A 20,927-nucleotide genomic window follows, 5' to 3' on the forward strand; every position below is an offset into this window, starting at 1 on the left:
ACTCAGCCAGAAATCGGAGTTCTCTAAGATTCAGTAATATAGAGATGGACAATCATACAGAACTCAGTAACGTGCATTTTTTAAGACAGATTTTATTTATTTAACAGAAAGAGAGAGAGACAGAACAGAAGCAGGGGGAGTGGGAGAGGAAGAAGAGGCTCCCACCTGAGCAGGAAGCCTAGTGAGGGACTCGATCCCAGGACCCTGGTATCGTGACCTGAGGCAAAGGCAGACACTGAACCAACTGAGCCACCCTGTTGTCCTGAATATCTGTAGTTTGCTCTCTCTCTCTCATTTAAAAAAAAATCCTTAAAAAATAAATTAAAAATACAAATTACCAATTTTAAGTACTGCCAGCTATAATAATTTTGACTAGCTATTTTTGTTTTTTTCTTTATTTTCTTTCTTTCTTTCTTTATTTATTTGACAGACAGAGATCACAAGTAGGTGGAGAGGCAGGCAGAGAGAGGAGGAAGCAGGGGCTCGATCCCAGGACCCCGGGATCATGACCCGAGCCGAAGGCAGAGGCCTCAACCCACTGAGCCATCCAGGCGCCCCTGTTTTTTTCTTTTCATATAACTATTTTACTGTGCTTTGAATCTCCAGACCATTTTCCCGCATTTGGGTAAAATGTTTAGCATGTTGTAAACTTATTAACTTATAAAAAGAGTATGAGATTTCTTGAGTGGAAAATAAAAAGCAAAAGAAATTTTAAAGTGGTAAAAACCTGTAAAAATATTCTGAGAAAGGCTAAAATCTCAATGACCTGACACTTAAACAAAATGCTTGTTTGGTTTGAAACAAGAATAATGAAACTGGTTTTGTTACCTGAGGGAGACGGCTCAATATAACAGAAGACAAAGTGCACTCTCCAATTCATTTGTTTCTTTTCTGTTAAGAAAAATAATCCCAAAAGTAAAAGGAAAAAATATGAGGGAAATGGGCTTAACTGGAAATGAATTGAGTAATTGATAGCGCCTAGTGAGGGCAGGTGTCCTGGTCTAAACCAACATCCCAGTTGCCAACAGAACTTGCTAATGTAACAAAAGCATCTTTATTTTTTTCTTTTTTTTTAAGATTTTATTTATTTGAGAGAGAGGCAGTGAGAGAGAGCATGAGCGAGGAGAAGGTCAGAGGGAGAAGCAGACTCCCCGTGAAGCTGGGCGCCCGGTGCGGGACTTGATCCTGAGACTCCCGGATCATGACCCGAGCCAAAAGCAGTCGTCCAACCAACTGAGCCACCCAGGCATCCCACAAGAGCACCTTTAACTGCAGTCTCAACAAAATGTGCTGCCTGTGGAGGACACAAGAGTTGAAAGATCTGAACCTCATACCATATGCAAACTGACTAAAGAAATAGTATTGCACACCAAAAAGAGAAGACAGGAGAATAGAAACTATGTTTCAGGTTTTTAAAATAATAATCTTAATGTAAAATATCTTGTTTTCACATATTATAGAAATACCACAGAAATCCTAATATTTCAGCTTTTTTAGCAGTTCAGTGCTGAGAGGAAGACACATAGAAACAATTATAATACAAAGTGGTTAGAATAAATATATTTGTGGGATTTTAGGACTGTACAGAAATATCAAACCATGCTATCTATAGCTATATATAATTCCCAGGGTGAGATTTTTTGGGTGGGGTAACATTGGATCAGTTTCATAGGATGAAGGAGGAATTAGCCAGGTGAACGGGAGTAGAGATAGACGAATAGGCAAGAGGACCCTCTAGGAAAAGAGGACAGTTTAGGCAACAAACACTAGTGTCTGTAGAAGAAATTCTGTGACTAGATGCCACAGTGTGTAGCAGGGAGTTGCAAAAGAGGAAGTCTAGGATTGGATAAGAGGCTGGTTATGTTACCAGGGAGACCCATTTTCTTGATAAATTCTGAATGTCCTGAACTAAAAATGTCTGAATCTGGAAAGCTGAGATGAGCCCCTAAACTCTGTTGTTATCCTTTGTGGGCCTTTCCTGGGTAGTCAATTATCCTCTTTTCTCTTGTTCACATTTCTATCTCAAGTTTTGAGTTCTCACGGACTCTAATTGAGCTGTTTAAAAAAAAAATAGAGTTCTAATATTTTAGTATTACAAAGTTGCTGCTTCCTCTTTCAAGAAGTCATAGAGTACAAAGCAGCATTCTGATGCAAGGTCAGAAGACAAGTGTTCCCTTGCCGGCTGTGCTGCTTTCTAGTTTGTGCAAGTTACTTATTTTTAAACCTGTTTCCTAAGTTCGTAGTGTGTGAAGGAGTGGATCAAAAGGGCTACATTGCACCCCTCAGATGTACACATATCAACCCACATTTCCTCCTCGGCTACCTCAACCCAGCTCTGTGGGGCTTGAGTAGGGAGGTGCTTCTTAGACACTGGCACCAGCCAAGCAGTGGCCTCCACTCAGAGATCTAGGTCGCAGCATTTTGGGACTAAGTTTCTAAGTTCTGATACCCCCAAATTCCTCCTTGTTCCCTCAGCAGGAGGGGAGTGTGCAGAAAAGTCAGGCCTGCCTGCTAGTCTTTGAAAGGCTTGCTTACAAGTTTGGCCTTTGGCTGGCATTTGGAGACCTGTATTTCGGGTAAGTTTTCACCATTTCCAGAACTGATAAGACTTGCTGTTCTTAAACTGTACAAGCAATATGGTTTATGCTGAGCATAAATTTTCCTGGAGTCTGGAATTTGAGTACATGACAGAGAATGCTTATATGATCAGCCCTCAATAAAAACCCTGGACACTGAGTCTCTAATAAGCTTATCTGGTTGGTGGCATTTCACATGTGGTGAGAATTGTCAGAAGAATTAAGCATGTCCTGTTTGATTTTATTTCACAGATAAAGGACGCTTGGAAGTTTTACCCAGTTCCCCCAGATATCCCACATGCTCCTTTTCCCTTTAGTCATTTTGCTTAATATCCTTTTGCTGTAATAAATTATAGCTGTCAATACAACTATATGTTGAGTCCCTTGAGTCTTCTCAGCAAATCATCAAAACTACCAATGGTCCTTGGGACATGCGATGATACCTACTACTTTCTTATATCAGTATCCACTTTTCATCACCATGGTTCTGCAATCCCTGTTTAACAACATTCTTTTATTAAATATTATATATATACATATATATATAACAAAATGTCTCACACATACATTAAAATTAGATATATTATAAACTCGCCATCATCCAGATCAATAATTATCAACAAATGATCAACTTCGTTTTATCCACTCTATTTCTACACTCTCCATTGGATAATTTTAAAGCATATCACAGACATCTTATTTCACTTGTCAAAGCTTCAGTATAAATCTTTACTTAAGTAGAGATTTCACTTGCATTTCTTAGTCTTGTATATGTCTTTTTATATTTAGTTTGCTCAAAATAAAATTTTAAAAATGCCTCTTAAAGGGGCGCCTGATTGGCTCAGTGGGTTAAGCCGCTGCCTTCAGCTCAGGTCATGATCTCAGGGTCCTGGGATCGAGTCCCATATCGGGCTCTCTGCTCAGCAGGGAGCCTGCTTCCTTCCCTTCCACTCTCTCTGCCTCTCTGCCTGCTGTGATCTCTCTCTGTCAAATAAATAAATAAAATCTTAAAAAAAAAAATGCCTCTTAAATCTTTTAAACCTAATCAATATGGATGGTAGCCACACTTATGGTAAACACAGCATAATGTATAAACTTATCCAATCACTGTTGTGCACCTGAAGCTAATGTAACATTGTGTATCAGTAACACTGAAAGGAAGAAAAAAAGGGGGCACTTGGGTGGCTCAGTTTGTTAAGCCTCTGAGTCTCTTGGTTTCAGCTCAGGCCATGATCTCAGGATCGTGAGCTCATGTGGGGTTCTGAGCTGGGAGTGGATTCTGCTTAAAATTCCCTTTCTCCTTCTGCCTCTCCCCTTCTCCCTCTCTTTAAAAATAAATAAATAAATAAACTCTGCCCCCTTTCTCCTTTTTTTTTTTTTTTTTTTTTTAAGAGAGAGAGCATGAGTAGGGGTGAGGGAAGAGGGATAGAAAGAAAAAATCCCAAGCAGACTCCATGCTCAGTCCACAATAGCCCAATGTGGGGGCTTGATTCCATGGCCTCAAGACTATGACCTGAACCAAAATCAAGAGTCAGATAATCAACTAAGCTACCCAGGTGCCCCATCATTCCTCCTTTGGTATTTGACATTTGTTGAAGAAATTGGGTCATTCTAAAAGATTTCCAATATTATTTGGGAGATTGAATCTTCTTGGTGTCATTTACCTTGTTCTTCTATCCCCTATTTAAACTGGCTTATCTAAAAGCTTGACCAGATTTAGATTCAATTATTTTGGCAAGAATATTTAACATAGTATTGTGTCAAATATATTCTTGACAGCATAGTTGGTTTGGTCTCTAAGAGACTGCCTCTCACAGATCTCTGCTGAGTTTTCATTTACTACCAATCTTTCCATGTTGATAGCTCTTTTAACCCCCAATTTATGGAAGCACTGTCATCTACTGAAACTGAGCCAGAGTTTATTATCACCTTTAAGCTTATGACATTATTTCCTTTGCTAAGAAGTCAAATGAGTACCATGCACTGTCACCTGTTACAAAGATTATTTCGTTTGCCTTAAAAAACCTTTTTTATTGGAAACTATATTCAGTTAGGTGACCCAATTTAGTAGGTATTTTCATATGTCTTGGTAGAGTTGAATGAGAAAATGTCTGACAAATTTAATAAAAGGCCTTATATTAAGTACATAAGCATATCATGTATTGTACAGAAAAATTAGGTTTAATAGGCCTTCTAGTTAACAATACCAATAGTTTGAAATAGAACTTAGTAGGCGGCAGCGGTGTAATTTTCTAGACAACTGGTTTTTGAGCAGGAGAGTAATATGATAAAAATGTGTTTTAAGGAAGACATTACTGGAAATACTTAAAAAGAGTATGCATTCTGTACTTGAAGGTTATCTAATATAGAATTGTTTATATGCAGCTACCTAACCACCTCGATCAACAGGTACATCCTGTTATACTGAAAAGCGTTTGACAAACTTTGTAGCTGGTGATTTCAACTCACTCCCTAAAGCATGACTGCAATGAACAATGCAAGAGTAGAAAAACAAAAAAAACAACCACAAAAAAACCCCAATTTCCTATATCAATATTTGTATCACGTCCCCAAATAATCATACATAGATACATTAGCTGGACTATTTCTGTTAATGTAAATTAGATCAAGTCACTGTTCTGACCTCTAAACTTGCATGACTTCCCTTCACACTTAGAATAAAATCCAAAGTTGGTACCATGGCCTCCCAAGCGCTACGATAAAGCCCTCACTACCTCTGACCTCATGTCCTACCTCTCTCCTCCTATGACTCAAAGACCGCGCTCTTCGTAAAACAGGGTCAGACTGTTTCTGTTTGGGGCCTTTGCACTTGGTATTCCACCAGAAGTTCTTTTCTCCCCAAATACTCATAGAGTCCCTCACTTCATTTAGGCCTTTGCTGAGTATCACCTCCTCAGAGGCCCATCTGACCACCCCACCCAGATTAGCACCCTCCCTGACCCCTCTCCACCTCATTACCCCGCTTTTTCTTTTCTGTGACAGATGCCCAGCAGTTGTTGGCTCTATCCAGTCAACCCTCTCACGGACTCCTCACAACTGTGTTCAGTAGGCAGTACTGATAGTCGGTTTATAGAAAACGTGCAATGGTTGAATAAGGACCTGGGAACAAAGGGGAGGAGAACAGGACGTCAGGATTTGATGACTTGATTCCTGAAATGGGTAAATTAAAGCAAAGTCGTCGGGTGTGTCCGGACTATGGGGAACCCACACTGCCCACGAACACCAATTGGAATGTTGGCCACACAAACAGGCAGGCAAAGAGAACGGAGTCTCTTCGCTAAGGACATGACCTCACGCTACCCTCGCAACAACCTCCTGGGTGAGCGCCGGGCTGTGTTAGACAATCATTAAACAGCGAGACTCCGGAGCCGGACTTCGCAGCCAGGAGCGAGGGCGGTCCGGCTCGGCACTCACCGGTTTGGACAGTTACGTAATTAACACCCAGAACCTCGAGCTTCCTCCCACCCCTGGGCTGGGCTCTCGCGCCAAGCCTCGCGACCACAAACAGCAGCCAAGAGAACGGGGTCGGTTGGTGAATCCGGGGACGAGTCCCAGCGCGGGAGGTGGGCAGGGCGCTCACCGCGCGTCTCGTGAAAAAGGCGCCTGAGCGCGCGGCTGCTACGAGAGGCCGGCCCCGCAGAGGGGTGTGTCCGAGCGGCCCTGCGCTCCCTCTGATTGGCCAGGAGGATGACGACAGCGTTTACAGTAGGCCTTACAGGAAGTGGGAGCTTGCGTCCGCTTTGCGCTTTCAGGGTGGGAAGAGGGGGCGTGTCTGGCGGCTCACGGGGCCCGCCGATTGGTGGGAAGGCCCGGGAGCCGGGCGGCTTGGCCCGCCGCAGGAGGGCGGTGCCGTGGGCCTGGTCCCGGAGTTGGCGACCGGCTTCAGTGAGATGATCATGGCAGCTCGGACCGGTCAGAGGGCTCTGAGGAAGGTGGTTTCGGGATGCCGTCCGAAGTCGACGGCAGCGGCCGAAACCCCGGCTCCGGCGCAGGGGCCTGCGGGGAACGTCAGGTAATAAACAACAGGGGTGCTGCGACGGGGGTAGCTTTCGGCCCGGGCTTGCTGAGTTGGGGGGACCGAGGAATTTTGAGGTGAGGCGGCGCCCCGGACCGGAGGCATTTTGGCGTCTCTAAGGGGAGAGAGTGTCCTGAGATCGGCATGTGAGGGACTCGGACTTCGCTCTCGTCACTCCGGGCGGGAGGCTCGCGGGCCTGCTCCAGACGCCGCGCCGGGGTCGGGGACTCGCTGCCCTCGCGAGAGGTGGTGAATCCGCGGCGGCGCGACTGACCGGCCGCGGATAAAGCAGCCGTCGCGGGACTGGGGACTCTTCCGGTCTCCTCCCCCCACGGCCTGCTGTCGCCGCTCTCGGAAAGTTCCAACTTCGCGGCTCGCGAGCGGCCGGCTGCCGGAGTTCGGGGCCCGGCGGCGAGCCCTCCCCTGCTCCCCGGCGAGTTGGCCGGAAGTCCTCTCCCAGCGGCGGGTAGGGGTCCTCGACTCCGCCCTTCGGTGCTTACAAAACGGAACGTAGCCGAAGTAGGGGACCTCGATTTTGTTTTCCACTCGACTGTAACTCGTCCTGTAACCTTGAACCAGCCTGGGATTTTCCTGGTCTGTTCCTTTTTGGTGGGTGGAGGCGGAGTCAGGAACGATTCCCCACTTCCACCGCTTCGTTTCTTTCTACTAATGACTTTGGAATAAATTGCGCTCGAAAATTACGGTGTCTAAAATGTATTCAGTTGTAAACAGTACAGAATGAAGGGAGAAAGCACAAATGTTAAGTTCCAGGAATTTAGAGTTAGTGAAGAATTTTTCAAGTACCCCAAACCCCCGCCAACTCTCAATCCTTTTAGACAAATACTGGTTGAAATTGAAATAAAATATCGCATATCGTTTAGTCCTGCTGAAGGAAACAACCTGAAAAACTAGTTCTAAGCAGAACATAGCCTGTCCTGCTTTAGATCTGTTTGTGTGACTCTTACAAAATGTTGGCTTGCAAATAAAACTCTTATTTCTAAGAAAAAATATGATTGTTTTAATGATCAAATTAAGGCTTAAATTCCGAGACAAATATTTATAATAATGAAGAGGGAAGGAGTTTATGAGCTCATTTTTAGGCCAAAGCATTAACATACGTTCTGGCCTTTATTAGAGTATTTGAGATGTAGTATTATTGGAAGGTGAGTGACAAAAGCTGTCCATCATTTGATTCAGTTTTAATTTCATAGTTGAACGATACATATGACTGTATGGCTCCTCGTTGCAGTTGAAGACATCATTCTTGGTAATGTGTGAAAATAGATTTGCTGTCCAGGGCTTGTAACCATAGTATGGGAAATCATCAGGAAAACTATTAGCTTGCTCTAAAGACAGATATTTCCTTTGTAATTGTAATCAGATTCTGTAAGGGTTGTTTTGGGGCTTTGGGGGGCAGGGAGAAGGGGAGGTTGGGGCAATGGTATTACATAAACTTGGTACAAAATTCAAAACCATGTACAGTGACAAGTAAGCTTCATAGTCAACCATGTCACCTCTTCAGAAGCAGTGGTCTTAGATTTTTTTTAAATAAAGGTTTTCAGAGATGCTGCCTCTTCTGACATTGATTTATCAGAAAATTATTAAGTGTGCTCAATATCTGTCTCATAATTGGCTTCCAATAATAGGTGACAAAGTATACGAAAAGTGGGGAAATAGATAAAACTTTTAACAAAGTCGCCTAAAGAATAGCTTACAAGGGAAATGTGATTAGGTATTTTGTACACCAGATTTGCTTTTTGTGATCAATAAAACTAACAGAGATCCTAAATTATGTGAGTTTTTAAAGGGGGGGTGAATTAACTGCCTACTTTTTTATTTCCGCTGTTCTGCTTCATTTAGCAGAGTGACTGTCATTCATTTTTATTGGTGTAATCTGACTGCTAAGCAAACTCCATAGGTTTACTCTAAAGAAAAATCACAATGGGCTTATTTTAATATTATCTCTGCCTTTAAAATAAGATTCACATAACAAACCATATTTTTAAAGATTTTTGGGAACACCAGCACTTATATTCTCTCTAGGAGTTGAATCTATCTAAAACTTCTTTTGACTAAAAAAGAATATCATAGATATCTTTAAAATATGCTGTTACCATCATTATAAAACCAAATACCTCCTCTGATATCCCTTTAGAAAGCCTAGAATTCTGAAAGCTGTCTTGTTTTACTATATTTTCCCCATTGTTCTTTTTTTTGAAGTGTTATTTAGAGCTGGATACATAAATACCTTAAAATCTTAAAAGAGGCCAATAAGTTCAATAATACAGTTCATATGTTTTATTCTTTTTTTCTTTTTAAAGATTTTATTTATTTGACAGACATAGATCACAAGTAGGCAGAGAGGCAGGCAGAGAGAGAGGAAGGGAAGCAGGCTCCCCGCTAAGCAGAGAGCCTGATGTGGGGCTCTATCCCAGGACCCTGGAATCACTACGTGAGCTGAAAACAGAGGCTTTAACCCATTGAGCCACCCAGGCGCCCCTCTTTGTTTTATTCTTTTACGTTACATCTTAATTAATAGTTGTGCAGTGTTTAGCTTAACCATTTTCATTGACCTCTATTTTACTGCCTCTGGAATAAGCCCATCTAATATTTGTTTTTAAAGATTTTATTTATTTATTTATTGACAGACAGAGATCACAGGTAGGCAGAGAGGCAGGCAGAGAGAGAGAGGAGGAAGCAGGCTCCCCGCCAAGCAGAGAGCCCGATGCAAGGCTCGATCCCAGGACTCTAGGATCACAACCTGAGCTGAAAGCAGAGGCTTTAACCCACTGAGCCACCCAGGTGCCCCAAGCCCATCTAATTTTTATAAAGAGTGTTAATTGTTCAAAAGTTCTTTCTTGTATTCTGGAGCCCAAATTTGTTTCCATCCATTTGGACTTTTGTTTTACATTTTGGAACCATACTCTCAGGGATCATCCCTATCTCCTGGCTGAATATTCCCCATTTCTTCAACCATTCTTTGTTTGACTTCATTGTCTCTTCCTCCCTGGCCACATTGTAGGGTGTCTATGTCTTTAAAGAAATTTTATTTATATGTAAATCCTATTTTATAAAGCAAATTTTATGTATGACACAAGGAGTTTTGACCAGGCTATTCTTTACCCTTTTAAAAAATAGTTTGGGCCCACTAAGGACTGTGTAACAGCTCACCTGCTGAATCAACTAGTCCTGAAAGTGGATGGAGCTGGAGGGTTGGCCCCTACCTGGGCATCGCTGGCGGGTGGTGGCCTGTAAGTGGGACAGGAGTGTGTGTGTGTGTGGGGGGGGGGTAGTTCTGCAGTTCCTTACCAGCCCCCAACCCGTTTTAAAAAAACTAAAAAAAAAAAAGGAAATATTTAAAAAAATAATAATTTGGGGGCTCCTGGGTAGCTCAGTGGATTAAGCGGCCGACTCTTGATTTTGGCTCAGGTTATGATTTCAGGGTCCTAGGGTCAAGCCCCATTTTGGGCTCTACCCTCAGCAGGGAGTCCGCTTCAGGATTCTCCCTCTCCCTCTGCCCCTCCAGTGTGCATGCACGTTGTCTCTCCCTCATAAATAAATAAAATCTTTTTAAAAAAATAACGTTTAAAAAATAATTTGAAGATTTGATTTAATGAAATAACACTCTCTTTTTTTTTTTTTTAAAGATTTTATTCATTTGACAGAGAAAGAGGAGAGATCACAAGTAGGCAGAGAGGCAGGCAGAGAGAGGGGGAAGCAGGCTCCCCGCTGAGCAGAGAGCCCGATGCGGGGCTTGATCCCAGGACCCCGAGATCATGACCGCAGCCGAAAGCAGAGGCTTAACCCACTGAGCCACCCAAGCACCCCGAAATAACACTCTTCTACTTGGAATTCTTAAACAGATTCTCACCAAGGATAAATTCCAAATTGCTTTATCCTGGTTAATAATTCCTAGCATGATCCAGCTCTAGTCTGTCTAACATCATCTCATGGTACTCTCCTGGCCTGCTATAGTGCTGCTACACTGTTAGTCTTAGTCTCTGGATACTGCCAGGCTCTTTCCCTACTGCCTGGAATGCCCCCCATCTACTTCTCCTCCTTCCGTACATACACACACACACACACACACACACACACACACACACACTTCTTATGTACATACATAGCTATTTCTCTCTTTACATGGCTAACTTCTTCCATTAAGTTACAGCTGAAATATAACCTCAGAAAACTTCTACCCCACTCCTAAAGGAGCTCCCGATTACATGTCCCCACCCCCATTTCTTTCTTAGCACTTTTTTTGAATCCTTACCTACAAAGTCCTACTAAATCCTCATAGAGTGAATTTTTATTTTTACCATTATATCCCTACTGCGCACAGAACAAGAACTCAATAAGTATGTGAACTAATACATGAATAGTAGTATAAAATAGTTATGCAATAATCTTAGTAGGGAAAGGCAAAAATATTCGGGTGGAAAAAAGTATATCAGGCATCTATATTTAGAAGTACCCCAAACAAGTCATACTTTAGTTTCCTTGACATGAGTTTTTACATATGTGCATTGAAATGGAGATTGGAAGGGAAAGAACAAAGCAACAGTTCTAACAGGGCCACTCGATCTCTAGTCTCCAGTCTCGGAGTAGATCAAGAATTAAGGAACCTCTGTGGATCCAGCTGGGAAGACAACCTGGATAGATGAGTTAGAAAATAGATGATGGAGGGGTCCTGGCTGGCTCAGTCAGTAGAGCATGTGACTCTTGGTCTCAGGGTTATGAGTTCGAGCCCCACATTGCGGGTAGAGTTTACTTAAAAAAAAAAAAAAAGAAAAGAAATGATGAATATTCTAGCAAGTGTATGGGAAGAATATATTGTGACTATAGACTGAAAGCCAACTTTCTGGGAAAGATACCATTTGTGCCAGAAACTTCTAACCCTAACCATAAGCTGTTATTTTTAGTTTTCTTTATGGCACTTAAGAAACTATTTTTTGTGTGTGTTTCTGTGCATGCATGTGTGCACAACTGTGTGTGTGTGTGTGTGTGTGTATTTTTCAGGAATATTCTAAAGTTGTGAAGCCTTCTAAAGTGTTATAGTTACTGGGGTGCCAGGCTGGCTGAGTTGATGGAGCATGTGATTCTTGATCTTGGGATCATGAGTTTGAGGCCCATGTTTGACGTAGAGATTACTTAAAAAAAAAAAAGGTAACATGTGATAGTATTTTACAGTCTAATTTGTGTTTTCTTTTAATTTTCAGTGCTACTCTTTTTTTTTTTTTCAGTGCTACTCTTAATCAAGTAATTTTTGTCTCTTTAGATATTCAGCTTCCTGTGGCATACTGATGAGCAGAACTCTTCTGCTACATACCTCAATTTTGCCTAAGGAGATCTATGCAAGAACCTTCTTCAAAATTGCTGCACCATTAATAAACAAAAGAAAAGAATATTCAGAGAGGAGAATTCTAGGGTTTGTATAGAATAATAGTTCTGCTAAAAGAGTATGTTCACAATTTTCTGTAGAATATCGTGACTTTTTTTCCTGGATTTTCTTCGTACAGAATATGCTTTGTTTTTTCTAGTTGGGCCTTTCCATAGCTTTTGCTCTTTTATAAATATTTGTTGAATAAACATAATTACATGGTAACTTTATAGGATAGATTTAAACCTTGGTGTGTAAAGGAAGTAATTGAACTGTTTAGACCTGCATTTTTGTATACCGTTTGTTTTTATAGTGGCAACATTAGTGGTATGTTGGGCTCAATATGTTTATATAGCTCCCTCACATATAAACATGCATAGAAGGTAATATACAGATGTGCTAAGTGGCTCCTACCACTTGGGGGGTAGGTTGTCAGACTTTTTCTGTAAAGGACCTGGTAGTAAATATGTTAGGTTTTGTGGACCGTACTTTTTCTGTAGCAACCAATCAACTCTGTCATTGTAATTGTACCCCAGATGACATATTACTGTAGACAATATGTAATAAATGTGTGACTCTGTGCTAATAAAACTTTATTTGCCGAACCGTGCAATGGGCAAGGCTGGGCCCTTGATCTAGGGGTTGTATAGAGAAGAGAATAGAGAGACTGCAGTTCTGCTAAACCAGAAATACAGAATCTGTTCATATGGGAATTTCTACAAGGGGGTCTCAACAGGCCATTAAGTATTACATAAATTCTTGTACAAGTGCATTTCATTAATTTTTTCAGTTGCTTTTTCTGTTCTGATTTTTCTGTAGTGAAGGACCTTCAGCAGACTCAGCTTTTGTCACTAAAATTACCTTTATTACTGGCTAAGTCACTGTATTGGTTAAGGTAATACTAGCAGCTACACAGGTAAAACCCCAAAGTTTATTTCTTTCTTATGTAAAGTTTAAGTGGGTGTTCCCCATCCATGGGCAGCAGTTTAGGAACCTAGGCTCCATCTAACTTATGCCTTTTGTAATTTCTTAGTCCTCGGAGTCTCTTATAGATAGACTTGATTCTAAACCGCATTGAGGGATGCCTGGATAGCTCAGTCAGTTAAGTGTCTGCCTTTAGCTCAGGTCATGCTCAGCAGGGAGCCTTCTTCCTCTTCTGGCCATTCCCCCTGCTTGTGCACTCTCTCTTCCCCTGCACGGCGATAAATATTAAATAAATAATATCTTAAAAAAAAACAAAAACATCTGGAAGGGATTATTGGCACGAACTAGTCACATAATACCATCTAAATGCAAGAGGGAAATTGGGAATAGTAGCCTCTGTGGCGGGGGAGCAATTTCTTCCCAGCAATAACACCATGTAAAGAGAGCCTAAATAATTGGGTAGGGAGACATCTTTGCCAGAGCTGGTATCTGTGAATGAAAAGATAAATAATACGTTGGTCTGTTTTACTTTTGAATCACTACCAATATCTTTTTTTATGCTGTGTGCCTGTCATTTGACAGGTGTTACTGGGTGCTTTATAGTTACAGTTTTATTTAATTCTCACAATAGCCATGTAAGGTAGGTGTTGTTATTCCCATTTTAGAGATGGGGAAACTAAAGCTCAGGGAGATAATGTACATTAAGTGTCATGCATAAATCCTAAGATTTTTTTCCCACCATATTTACTTATTGTTATTTACTTCCTTATTCTTTCTCACGCTGAAATTCTTTTTATTACAAATTGGTCTTACCGAGTGATCATCTTACCTTTTTTCCATATTTGACATAAACACATAATATTAGTTACTATTTATTAAGCTCTCTTTTTTTAAATTAAAGATTTTATTTGTTTATTTGAGAAAGAGAGAGCGTGTGCACAAGCAGGGAGGGGCAGAGGGACAAGCAGACTCCCCACTGAGTGAGGAGCCCAACGTGGGGCGCCATCCCAGGATCCTGAAATCATAACCTGAGCCAAAGTCTGACGCTTAATCGACAGAGCCAACCAGGTGTCTCTTTATTAAATGCTTATTAAGCTTTGTGTACTATACCAAAACGATTTCACTTAACCCTCAAAAGAACCCTATAGAGTTACTTTTCTGTTATGGATGAAGAGAATAAAATTGAGAGGCAAAACAACCTACCCAGGGTCATGTGGCTTAGTTTTAGGGTTGGTACTTGAGCATAGTCCTTTCTGATTACCAAGCCCATCCCCTTGACCACTATGCTATACTACTTTCTTAGGTGCTTTTATTACAATTTTTAAATATTTCATTATTACATTATTTTATTATTAATTACAATTAACTTCCTGGCTGCAAGATTTCATACTTCTTCATGGGATTTATTTTAGCATTTATCTCAAAGTGAGTAAAACCTCAGAGGTTTTAGGAGGTAGGGCTTTTTTTTCCCCCCTCCCCTCTACTGTGGACTTCATTTCATGATCATAAAGATTAATTTAAACATACAAAAAGACTCATTCTCTCTTAATCCAAAGCATCCCTTTTGTAATTTAGATTGTGATTGTTTAAATTACTGCATATATTTTTTCTTTCCCTTTTCGCATTTTATTGGCCACTGGGAGGAGGTGTCCTCCCTGCCATAAGAGGTGCTCGCAGTTTCTTCAGCCGCTCCAAGCTTGGGCCCTGTGGGGTCGCGGGCACTGGGTAGTTGTAGGGCATGGCCTGATAGATCGTGACCCTGTACCTGTTGAAGAGGGGACAGAATCACATCCCAGCCGTCTTTTTCAGGCCACAGCGGTGGTCTCAAATACTGTTATCATTTCTAAGTTGAATACTGTTGTAACAGTGGTGAGTCTTTATAAGAATAGTATGAATCTGGCTCTCCTTATTCACTCATCTTTTACATGTTCCATAGACTGTTGGTTTCTGTTGTTTGTTTTCTGTTGAGGCCCTGAAGTTTTTGTGTTGAATTTATTGTAGGTGTTTTGCATTTTATAGTATAGACTGTTTTCTAATAGGTTCTTGTTAATAGGAAAGGCATTAATTTTTAAAGTTCTGTAACAGGTTACTTGACTGAATTCTGAATTGCTTCTCTTCTGAATTGATAATCCTGTAACCTGCCGACTGATCATTTCACGTAATACAGTTACACACATGTGTCTCATATTTCATGTTCTGATTTGATTACATTGACGAATACTTTGAGAACAATGTTTTGTTTTCATCTTGAATTACTTAAGTTTTTAAATTTAAATTTAATTAATGTAAAATGTATTATTAGTTTCAGAGGTATAGATACATCATGTGCCCTCCTTAATGTCTATCATCCAATTACACCCCCCCCTGCAGCAGCCCTCAGTTTGTTTCTTATAATTAAGAGTCTCTTACGGTTTGTCTCCCTCTCAGATTCTGTCTTATTTTATTTTTACCTTTTCTCCTCTGATTCTTGGTGTTGTTTCTTAAATTCCGCATATGAGTGAGATCATATGATAGTCTTCTTTCTCTGGTTGATTTATTTCACTTAGTATAGTACCCTCTAGTTTCATCCATGTTGCAAATGGCAAGATTTCATTTTGATGGAGGAGTAGTATTCCATTGTGTATATATATAGCACATCTTCTTTATCCATTCATCAGACAATGGATATCTGGGCTCTTTCCACACTTTGGCTATTGTGGACATTGGTGCTATAAACATTGGGGTGCAGGTGCCCCTTCAGAACACTACATTTGTATCTTTGAGATAAATACTTTGTAGTGCAATTGCTGGGTCATAGGGTAACTCTATTTTCAATTTTTGAGGAACCTCCATACTGTTTTCCAGGAGGGCTACACCCGCTTGCCTTTGCACCAACAGCATAAAGGGGTTCCCCTTTCTCGGCATCCTCACCAACATCTGTTGTTTCCTGAATTGTTAATTTTAGCCATTCTGACTGGTGGGAGGTGGTATCTCATTGTGGTTTTGATTTGTATTTTTTTCTGTTGGCCATTTGGGTATCTTCTTTGGAGAAATGTCTGTTCATGTCTTTTGCTTATTTCTTGATTGGATTATTTGTTCTTTGGGTGCTGAGTTTGATAAGTTCTTTATAGATTTTGGATACTTGCCCTGTATCTGTTATATCATTTGCAGATATCTTCCATTCTGCCTTTTGGTTTTGTTGACTGTTGCCTTTGCTGTGCAAAAGCTTTTTATCTTGAGAAAGTCCCAGTAGTTCATTTTCGCCTTAGTTTCCCTTGTCTTTGGAGATGTGTCTAGAAAGATGTTGCTGTGGCTGAAGTCACAGATGTTGCTGCCTGTGTTCTCTAGGATTTTGATGGATCCCTGTCTCACATTGAGGTCTTTCATCCATTTTGAGTCTATTTTTGTGTGTGGTATAAGGAAATGGTCCAGTTTCATTCTTCTACATGTGGCTGTCCAATTTTCCCAACACCACTTGTTGAAGAGACTGTCCTTTTTCCATTGGACATTCTTTCCTGCTTTGTGGAAGATTAGTTGACCATAGAGTTGAGGGTCCATTTCTGGCTTCTGGTCCATTGATCTATGTATCTATTCTTGTGCCAGTACCATACTGTCTTGATGATTATAGGTTTGTAATAGAGCTTGAAGTCTGGCATTGTGATGCCACCAGCTTTGTTTTGTTTTATTTTTCAACATTCCTTTGGCTATTTGGGGGTCTTTCCTGGTTCCACACAACTTTTAGGATTGTTTGTTCCAGTTCTGTGAAAAAAGTTGATGGTATTTTGAATAGGGATTGCATTGAATGTGTAGATTGCTCTAGGTAGCATAGACATTTTAACAATGTTTGTTCTTCCAATCCATGAGCATGGAACATTTTTCCATTTCTTTGTGTCTTCCTCAATTTCTTTCATGAGTGTTCTATAGTTTTCTGAGTACAGATCCTTTGCTTCTTTGATTAGGTTTATTCCTAGGTGTCTTACGGTTTTGGGTGTAATTTTAAATGCTATTGACTCCTTAATTTCTCTTTCTTCTCTCTCATTTGTTAGTATATAGAAATGCAATGAATTTCTGTGCATTGATTTTATATCCTGCCACTTTGCTGAACTCTAGTATGAGTTGTAACAATTCCGGGGTGGAATCTTTTGGGTTTTCCACATAGAGTATCATATAATCTACGAAGAGTGAGAGTTTGGCTTCTTCTTTGCTGATTCAGATGCCCTTTTTTTCTTTTCGTTATCTGATTGCTGACACTAGGGCTTGTAGTACTATGTTTAACAACAGTGGTGGTAGTAAACATCCCTTTTGTGTTCCTGACTTTAGGGAAAAGTGCTCAGTTTTTCCCCATTGAGAATGATATTTGCTGTGGGCTTTTATGATATTAAGGTACATTCCCTCCAGTCCTACACTGTGAAGAGTGTAGTCAAGAAGTGTAGTTAAGAGTGTAATCAAGAACAGATGCTAAAAAAAAAAAGAAAGGATGCTATACTTTGTCAGATGCTTTTTCTACACCTTTTGAGAGAAGCAGTTGGTTCTTGTCCTTTTTTTTTTATTAATGTAGTGTATTAAATTGACTGGTTTGGAGGAGGTTGAACCACCCTTATGGCCCAGGAATAAACCCCAGTTGGTCGTGGTGAATCATCCTTTTAATGTACTGTTGGATCCTATTACAAGTATCTTGGTGAGGATTTTTGCATCCATGTTCATCAGGGATATTGGTCTGTAAATCTCCTTTTTGATGGGGTCTTTGTCTGGTTTTGGGATCTAGGTCATACTGACTTCATAGAAATTGTTGGAAAGTTTTCCTTCCATTTCTATTTTTTGAAACAGCTTTAGAAGTATATAGTGGGGCACCTGGGTGACTCAGTTGGTTAAGCGGCTGCCTTCGGCTTGGGTCATGATTCCAGGGTCCTGGGATCGAGCCCTGCATGAGGCTCTCAGCAGAGAGCCTGCTTCTCTCTCTGCCCCTCTCCCTGCCACTCTGCTTATTTGTGCTCTCTCTCTAGCTGTCAAACAAATAAAATATTTAAAAAAAAGTATATAGTAATTTTTAAAAAGATTTTATTTATTTATTTGATACAAGGAGAGAGAGGTAACAAGAGAGAAAGCATAAGCAGGAGGAGTGGCAGGCAGAGGGAGAGGGAGAAGCAGGCTCCCTGCTGAGCAAGGAGCCTATTGCGGGGCTCAGTCCTGGGATCATGACCTGCGGCAAAGGCAGATGCTTAACTGACTGAGCCACCCAGGCACACTGGTATTAATTCTTCCTTGTGTTTGGTAGAATTCCCCTGGGAACCCATCTGTCCCTGGGCTTTTGTTTTTTAGGAGATTTTTGATTATTGATTCAATTTCCTTGCTGGTTATGTGTCTGTTCAGGATTTCTATGTCTTCCTGTTTAAGTTTTTGTAGCTCATATGTCTCTAGGAATGCATCCATTTCTTCTAGGTTGCCTAATTTGTTGGCATGTAGTTGCTCAGCATATGTTCTTATAATTGAATTTCTTCAGTGTTGGTTGTGATCTCTCCTCTTTCATTCATGATTTTATTTATCTGGATTCTTTCTCTGTTGTATTGTTCTTTTGGTTTCTATGTCATTGATTTCTGCTGTGATCTTTATTATTTCTCTTCTACTGCTGAGTTTAGGCTTCATTTTCTGTTCTTTCTCCAGCTCCTTTGGGTATAAGATTAGGTTGTGTATTTGAGACCTTTTTTGTTTCTTGAGAAAGGCTTGTATTGTTATATACTTCCCTCCTACGACCACCTTTTTTGTATCCCAAAGATTGGAAACAATTGTGTTTTTATTTTCATTTGTTTCCATGAATTTTTTAAATTCTTTAATTTCCTGGTTGACCATTCATTCTTTAGTAGGATGCTCTTTAGCCTCCACGTATTTGAGTTCTTTGCAAATTTCCTTTGTGATTAAGTTCTAGTTTCAAAGTATTATAGTCCAAAAATATGCAGGGAATGATCCTTGTCTTTTGGTACCAGTTGAAACCTGATTTGTGACCTAGTATGTGATCTGTTCTGGAGAATGTTCCATGTGCAGTCAAGAAAAATGTATACTCTGTTGCTTCTGGATGGAAATGCTCTGAATGTAGCTGTGAAGTCCCTCTGGTCCAGTGTGTCATTCAAAACCCTTGTTTCCTTGTTGATCTTCTGCTTAGATGTTCTGTGCATTGCAGTGAGGGGGTGTTAAACTCCCCTACTATTATTGTATTATTATTGATGTGTTTCTTTAATTTTGTTATTAATTGGCTTATATAATTGGCTCCTCCCATTTTAGGGAAATAAATATTAACAATTGTTCGATCTTCTTGTTGGAGAGACCCTTTAATTATGACATAGTGTCCTTCCTTATCTCTTACTACCATCTTTGTTTTATTTTTTTATTTTTTATTTTTTTTAAAGATTTTATTTATTTATTTGACAGACAGAGATCACAAGTAGGCAGAGAGGCAGGCAGAGAGTGAGAGAGAGGAGGAAGCAGGCTCCCCGCGGAGCAGAGAGCCTGATGTGGGGCTCGATCCCAGGACCCTGGGATCATGACCTGAGCCGAAGGCAGAGGCTTTAACCCACTGAGCCACCCAGGCGCCCCGCATCTTTGTTTTAAAATCTAAGTTTGTCTGATAGAAGGATTGCCATCCCAGCTTTCTTTTGATGTTCATTAGCATGATAAATGGTTTTCCACCTCTTTTTCAATCTGGAGGTGACTTTGGATCTAAAATAAGTCTCTTGCAGACAGCATATTGATGGGTCTTGCCTTTTTATCCATTCTGATACCTTTTGTCTTTTGATTGGGACATTTATCCCATTTACATTCAGAGTAACTATTGAAAGATATGAATTTAGTGACATTGTGTTACCTGTAAAGTCACTGTTTCTATATGTTTCTGTTCTTTTCTGGTCTGTGTTACTTTTAGGGTCTCTTTTTGCTCAAAGTATCCCTTTTAATATTTCTTGCAGGCCTGTTGGTGATCACAAGTTCTTTTAGTTTCTGTTTGTCCTGGAAACTTGCTCTTTCCTTCTATTTTGAATGACGTCATAGCTGGATAAGGTATTCTTGGCTGGATATTTTTCTCACTTAGCACCCTGAATATATCATGCCAGTCCTTTCTGGCCTGATGGTTTCCGTGGATAGATCTGCTGCCAGTCTAATGTTTCTACCTTGCAGGTTACTGACCACTGGTCCCAAGCTGCTTTCAGGAATTCTCCTTGACTCTGAGATTTGTAAATATTATTATTATATGTCAGGGTGTTGACCTATTTTTATTGATTTTGAGGGGGGTTCTCTGTGCTCCCTGGACTTGAATGCCTGTTTCCTTCCCCAAATTAGGGAAGTTCTCCACTTTAATTTGCTCCAATATACCAATATACCTTCTGCCCCCACCTTCTTCTGGGATCCCAATTATTCTAATATTGTTTTGGTTGATGATATCACTTATCTCTTGAATTCTCCCCTCATGTTCCAGGAGTTGTTTATCTCTCATTTTCTCAGCTTCTTTTTTCTCCATCATTGAGTCTTCTGTGTCCCTAATTCTCTCTTCTGCCTCATTTATCCTAGCAGTTAGAGCCTCCATTTTTTATTACATCCCGTTAGTAGCCTTTTTGATTTTGACTTTATATTTTAGTTCTTTTATTTCTCCAGAAAGGAATTCTCTGGTGTCTTCTATGCTTTTTCTCAAGCCTACCTAGTATCTTTATAATCATTATTCTGAACCCTCATTCCTACATCTTACTTCTGTCCATACTGATTAGGTTCCTGGCAGTCAGTACTGCCTCTTTCTCTCTTTTCTGAGGTTAGTTTTTCCATCTTGTTGTTCTACCTTGCAGAAAGTGGTCATTTTTCTATTTGTGGAGTTGCAGCTATTCTTTTCTTAGCTCTCCAGTTGAGTTTACAGGTGTTCAGAAAGATTTTATAACTATCTAGCTGAATTCCTGGAACCAGACAAAACTAAGGTCTCCTACTCCTCTGCCATCTTGGACTCCTCCCCAAAACAACATTACCTAACCACAATAACTAGCATCTTTATCTTATTTCT

General features: G+C 40.5%; 1 protein-coding gene and 1 long non-coding RNA gene across 3 annotated transcripts in view; one reads left to right on the top strand and one right to left on the bottom strand.

The window, feature by feature from the left end:
• Positions 1–565: 565 nt before the first annotated feature.
• LOC123391642 lies at positions 566–6,312 on the bottom strand. The gene is made up of 3 exons (XR_006606336.1): positions 6,012–6,312; positions 5,556–5,696; positions 566–891 (listed from the first exon to the last, which is right to left on the bottom strand). It is a non-coding gene; the product is annotated as an uncharacterized LOC123391642 (long non-coding RNA).
• A 69-nt stretch (positions 6,313–6,381) lies between these two features.
• The window catches only part of COQ10B (coenzyme Q10B), a 37,945-nt gene continuing 23,399 nt past the window's right edge, over positions 6,382–20,927 (top strand). For both annotated transcript variants that reach the window (XM_045078518.1, XM_004772170.3), the window contains exons 1-2: positions 6,382–6,609; positions 11,891–12,040. In XM_045078518.1, coding sequence (XP_044934453.1) covers positions 6,488–6,609; positions 11,891–12,040 — 272 coding nt within the window. In that variant the 5' untranslated portion in view covers positions 6,382–6,487. The remainder of the gene's footprint in view (positions 6,610–11,890; positions 12,041–20,927) is intronic.

Source organism: Mustela putorius, unplaced genomic scaffold (genome assembly GCF_011764305.1).
Source record: "Mustela putorius furo isolate JIRA1106 unplaced genomic scaffold, ASM1176430v1.1 tig00000275_pilon_pilon_pilon, whole genome shotgun sequence".
Taxonomy (NCBI): Eukaryota; Metazoa; Chordata; class Mammalia; order Carnivora; family Mustelidae; genus Mustela; species Mustela putorius.